The 6,000-nt window shown below is 45.4% G+C and overlaps 1 protein-coding gene across 1 annotated transcript in view; it reads right to left on the bottom strand.

Moving 5' to 3' along the window:
- Positions 1-6,000, bottom strand: part of LOC103751354 (CUB and sushi domain-containing protein 1) — a 144,169-nt gene that overhangs the window by 18,848 nt on the left and 119,321 nt on the right. Inside the window, exons 22-24 of the mRNA XM_008854744.1 lie at positions 5,876-5,949; positions 2,145-2,256; positions 723-902 (exon numbers count right to left, since the gene is read on the bottom strand). Of these exons, the coding sequence (XP_008852966.1) occupies positions 723-902; positions 2,145-2,256; positions 5,876-5,949 (366 nt within the window). The remainder of the gene's footprint in view (positions 1-722; positions 903-2,144; positions 2,257-5,875; positions 5,950-6,000) is intronic.

Below are 6,000 nucleotides of genomic sequence, written 5' to 3'. Positions count from 1 at the left end.
TATATTATATTAATTATATTATAAATATTATATATATATATTTTAAAAAATGTAAAAAATGTGTAAACTAGACAGGCATGGTGGCTCACACCTTTAATCCCAGCACTTGGAAGGCAGAGGCAGGCAGATCTTTGTGAGTTCAAGGCCAGCCTGGTCTACATAGTGGGTTCCAGGACATCTGGGCCTACAGAGAGACCCTGTCTCAAAAAGACAAAAAAAAAAGTGTAAACTCAGCCAGGTGTGGGGGTGGCCTCCTTCAAACCCAGCACTCCGGACACAGAAGCAGTGAGATCTGTGAGATCGAGGCCAGCCTGGTCTACATAGTGAGTTCTAGGCCAGCTGGGGCTTCAGAGAGACCCTGTCTCAGGAAAAAAAAAAAAAAAAAAAAAGAATATGAAAACTCAGGTTTCACCCCAACAGCTTGTTTTGATTCTTTCATTTTAAAGAACTGCATTTTCTGATGTTATATTGATATTATTCTTTTATCTCAGAATGCTTTTCCTAACCCAAACAGCTTTTCTCATTAGCTTAAGATTTAGTTAATAATCAGTTCTAAATGTCCCTGCATCAGACGCTCACTGTCCACACATCCATGCTCACAGAGCCCAGGCAGGTGGAGCACCGTCACTCACGGGGCTCTGGACCCGCACAGCAGCCTGCCTGCAGGGTGGCTCTTCCTTATTCTTCAGGAGTGTATTCTGACACCTCCGCCAGTGACTTACTTTTACAAACAGGTGACTTCCCTGTCCATTTCATATCTGCTTTACACGTTCTGTGTTCAGATCCACTGGCAAGGAAAAATCCTGGGTGGCAGGTATAGACTAAGGTATAGCCAAAGGCTGGAAGATCAATGGCTCTCACATCTGCATGGGCTGGGGTCTCCGGCTGTCGGCAGGCATGAGCTGAAAAGACATTTTCTCCGTTAAAAAGCACTGGACCTCTGTTCATTGTGAAACTGCTTCAAGTATTCACAGAAATTGATAGCGTAGAGCAAGAGTCTAGAAAGGGTTATGATGTTAGAGATTGCATGTGAGTCCTGCATAGAAGGACATGTGTGTACATCTAAACACATATACATGTCTGTAGTTATATATGGAAATTTATGGGAGTGATCCTAGCTTTGAAGTAAACAGAGCACTCGGTTACACAAGAGAGAGAAGTGAAATCCTTAGTGTGGAGCTGGAGAGATGGCTCAGTGTTTACGAGCAAAGAGTCTGCACAGATGTCTTCAATAAAGGACTTGGAAGATTATCATAGAAAAGATTGATTTTAAAGTTGTGAAATTATTTATTTCAATAAAGATTTTCAATCTTTATTACTGACTTACAAGCAAACTCCATTATACACACAAGTGAACACATACATATAAGCGTGTGTGTGTGTGTGTGTGTGTGTGTGTGCGCACATGTGCATGTGGATTTCTCCACAAGGTTGAGGAGCGAGGTGGGTATAATATCTTTGAAGTATACATCTGGTAATCCTGAAAAATAAATGCACAATAAATTCCACTTTACCTAGCAGTAAAATAATTCTTCATAGCATTCAGCTAATGTTTTTATGTTTCACGTGGTAAGGTGTTGTCTGAGATCAACAAGGTAAAATAAATGATTCAGTTGACATTCCTACAATGCTTTCTGAGGCTCATGATTAAATCATAAAGTAAAATTTACTCCATCCGTCACTTTTCAGAAGATCCGTTATTATGTACTTCGAGTCTATAGTGAGAGTCCGATGCTGGGCCTTGATACCGAGTCTCTGACTCATTCTGTGAAGCAGTAAGCTGAGCACAGACACATGGCAGGGGATTGTATGTTCAGGTGTCTTCTGCCCAGCTTTGAAGTCACTCCTTGTCCAGGGTTCCCAGTGTTGGCCTCCTCCCTCCTCCCAAGAGTTCCTGAGGTAGCAAATCTCGGGGCTGAAGTGAAGAACTGGGATAACCACCAAGCCTTCAGCTTTACTAGACTGGTCTAGGACCCTTAGGAGCGTTTTGAGAAATGAGCAAAGTTGAGGATTAGGGAACGAAAAATGAATGCATAAACAGAATAAGCAAAACTAAAGCACCACCACCGTTACCCTGGAAGATGAGCTTCTGGCCGACACTCAGCCATGTTAGCTGTGGCTGTGGAGGAAGAATCCATACTTACGTATGCACTCTGTCTGTATACCACTCCATGTGAGGTTTGCAAGGCAGGTCCTTGTGGTGGAGCCTTGGATGTGGTAGCCCTTCCTACACCTGAAGAACACCATACTTCCGACCTGGAGAGAAGAACAACAGGGTTGCAGAGGCCGGACAGCACCAAAGGACCAGGGGAAATGTACCAGTGATCCTTGCTACCAAGCCCTGGTGGGTATCAGCACACCGCTTCATGGCACACTACCACACTCAAAACAGATTGCCCACAACTACAGGGGACTGGGCAGAGGGTGGCTCAGAGAAGACGGAAGAGGATTAGGTTGTGAAAATCTACAAGACTGATTATTTGGGTAAAGACAGAATACTTTAAATGGTGGCAATGCCTCTAAGTTAGCAGGCAGGAGGATTGCAAGCTCAAGGTCAGCCTGGACTACACAGTGAGTTCCGGGTCAACTTGAGCTATAGGGTGAGACCTTGTCTCAGAAAACAGACAAGTGTAGTTTTCTGCCCATAAATTCAGAAGTCTCCCCTTTCAGTTTATGACCATTGCTTTGTTTTCTGTCGTGGCCACAGACAATTGAGGCCATCGCTCTGTACCACAGAAGTGCTTTTGTTAAGTCTCTGGAACCGGCCACCAGCTGTGCTCTCCCAGAATCCATCCGAACGCAATCTGTCAGTGTTCACAAACCAGGTCCCATATCTGAACTCCCGCCCGAGGTGCTTCCCAGAGGAGACATCGCCAGGCTGCCTCCCATGTCCCTCACCGACTGTGCTTGTGCCTCCCCTCTGTTCCCGCCTTGTTGGGCCAGCCTCACCGGAGCTGGTCACTGGCCACTCACCACTTGCTGATGCCATCCCATTTGTTCACCTGCCTCCTAACCTAGTCTTGGGAGCTCCAGGCAAAAGTATATTTTTTAAAAGAATGATCTGGAGTCTGGAGAGATGGCACAGCAGTTAAGAGCAATAATTGCTCTTGCAGAGGACCCAGGTTCAAGGCCCAGCACCCACATGGTGGCTAATAACTGTCTGTAACTCCAGTTCCAGGGGAATCCAACACCTTTTTCTGACCTCTGTGGGCATTGCATGACACAGGTACACTTACATACATGTAGGTAACACACTCATGCACATTAATTAAAAAATAATAGGCTATTTTAAAAAAGAATGATCTATGGTCATGTGCAGGGTACACCCAAGCTAAGGTGTGATGAGGTATGATTGCCGCACCTGGAGTATAAGACCAGGCCAGGTGAGACATGGGGAAGAGGTAGCTGCCTTGCTGTGGGGCCACTCTGGGGGTGTTGTGGAGCAGCTGTGGGGCAGCTGTGAGGATGCCGTGGGGCCGTTTGCTGTGGGGCCACTCTGGGGGTGTTGTGGAGCAGCTGTGGGGCAGCTGTGGGGATGCCGTGGGGCAGCTGTGGGGATGCTGTGGGGCAGCTGTGGGGATGCCATGGGGATGGTGTGGGGATGCTGTGGTGTCTACAGAAATCCTTTTGAATCCAAGAGTCCAAGGCATTTGGAGCCACATCTTCATGTGGCTCCGAGGATTTAAAAGGGATGGTGTGGGGATGCTGTGGTGTCTACAGAAATCCTTTTGAATCCAAGGGTCCAAGGCATTTGGAACCACATCTTCATGTGGCTCCGAGGATTTAAACTGTTCTGTCTTCTCAGAAGTATGGGCATGTCCCATCTCATTGGGATTTTGGAAACAAGTGTAGGTAGAAGTGTGAGGGCCCAGCTGGCATTCTGAGTGAAAGATGTGATGAGGATGTGCTCGAGCACCTGATAACACTTGACAGCTTGGAAGCAGGGTTTCATAAACCAAGACAAGCAAGCTGAGCTAAACTCAGCTGAACTAATGGACATCCAGTGAGGAGCAACAGGCGTGCTCAGCAGGGCTGGTGCCTATCAGATATGAATGACGTCACAGACTTCCTGGTGACATAAGGACAGAATCTACTCGCAGGGAGCAGAGGAAGAGCCCTGCAGAAGAAACTATAGCACACCGGTCTGTGAAGCGGTTTCTCTGCATGGGCCCAGCCACCAGATGTGGACCAGTGTGCCTAATCTACTCGCAGGGAGCAGAGGAAGAGCCCTGCAGAAGAAACTATAGCACACTGGTCCGTGGAGCGGTTTCTCTGCATGGGCCCAGCCACCAGACGTGGCTGAACAGACCATGGCTGGCTAGACAATCAAAGCTAGTCTCCTAAGTTATACCACATAATACAAGTAAGTGAAAGGAGCTAGAACTGAAGAGGATCCTTCTTGGGGGTGATGTTTCATCTAGAGAACATAAACATCTCATTCAAAGCCAGACTGTGTTCTAACGGAGAAAGGAAACCCTGGGGGTGTGCATCTCCTGTGCACAGCCTTATCTCTAGAAGATAGCGTCTGTGCCTCTCAGTGCCAGCCAGCCTTGATGCTCAGAGTCCGGCATTATTCACTCTATTTCACACTGACGTGACTGATACTATACTGTCAGGTATGAGCATTTCAGGAATGTGTTCTCCTTCATCTCCATGATGATGGGTTGTGCGTAAGCAAGGCAAGGACTTGTGACAGCTGTGATGACCAGTGGTGATCAGGCCTTCATTTTCATGATGAGCCAATAACAACAGCATTCATGTATTTTCCGGATTACAGAAGTTTGGTACTAAACAAATACCTATCAGAAGGTATTTACCCCAAGCCTGAGGCCATGTCTGGGTCATAATACACAATGCACTAAGTTTAACCTGCCCACTATAGGGGGATCTATTTTTGTGGGATTCCAGAGAGATGTTACAAAATAACAAGGTGAGCTAGACAGAGCCAGCAAAGTTGAAACACTATAGTGTTCTTGAGAGAGGGGACAGAGTGGCTGAGGATAAAGGCTTTTATTTTAAATTGGTGGGATCCTTGAAAGAAGTAAACAGGTCTAATTTTGTTTCCCCCTCCAGGACTTGCCATCTCAAGAGTCACTATCTTCCATCTGAAGCATTTATCCACTAACTGTGGTGGTAAAGCTCATTTTCTTAAGTGAAAGGAACATTCCATGGTGGTATTCACAGCTAAGAACTCAAGAAACTTTCCGAGAACTTGCTGGCAGGGCTGGAATACATCTCTGTTTTTGCTTTTTCTTTAGAATTTTCTATCATTTGGCCACTATATCTAGTTTTATTTTAGTAATTTTTTGATAATTTCCTTTCTTTTGATCATCTCCACACCCAGCTCCTCCCCTAATTCATTTCAGAGCCACCCCATCTTCATACCCCCAACTTTGTGTCCTTTTTTTATATAACTCAAGTCCAATTTGTGCTGTCCATAGATTTCTGGGAGTGGGGCCTTCTACTAGAACATGCTTGCCCCACTAAGAACCGCACCCTTAAAGAAAACTTACTTGCTCTCTCTCAGAAGCCATCAAGTGTCTGTAGCTCCTCAGCTAGGGGTGGAGGTTCCCACTTGAAATGGAATTTTTTATGTGTAGCTAGTCAGCATCAAATAACTCAGATGTGATAACTATCCTTTGATTTCATCAAACCCGAAGTACGGAATCATGTGTGGTTCCCAATAGAAACTAATTTCGCCACGGACACAGTTCTAACAGAGAGGCATTCTGGGCTCCTTGCCCTTGCTAGAAGTCCTGGTTGAGTGAATATTCTTTGACCAAATGTATGAATAAGCTAAGACATTAACAATGTACACATATGCTTAAGTATCAGCTAGATTTTTACAGTAACACAGAAAATAAAGATGAAATACCTCATAGCCTCTGGAGCTGTTCTGTATTCCAAAGTGGGGTGTGCCTGGGTCAGGGCAGGCATTGTGTGCTGGATCTGTAATTCACAATTTAAAAATAATTGTAACATTTTTATTGAAAGACCATG

This window comes from Nannospalax galili, unplaced genomic scaffold, assembly GCF_000622305.1.
Source record: "Nannospalax galili isolate Female #2095 unplaced genomic scaffold, S.galili_v1.0 scaffold2527, whole genome shotgun sequence".
NCBI lineage: Eukaryota > Metazoa > Chordata > Mammalia > Rodentia > Spalacidae > Nannospalax > Nannospalax galili.
This window is presented reverse-complemented; position numbering and strand designations above follow the sequence as displayed.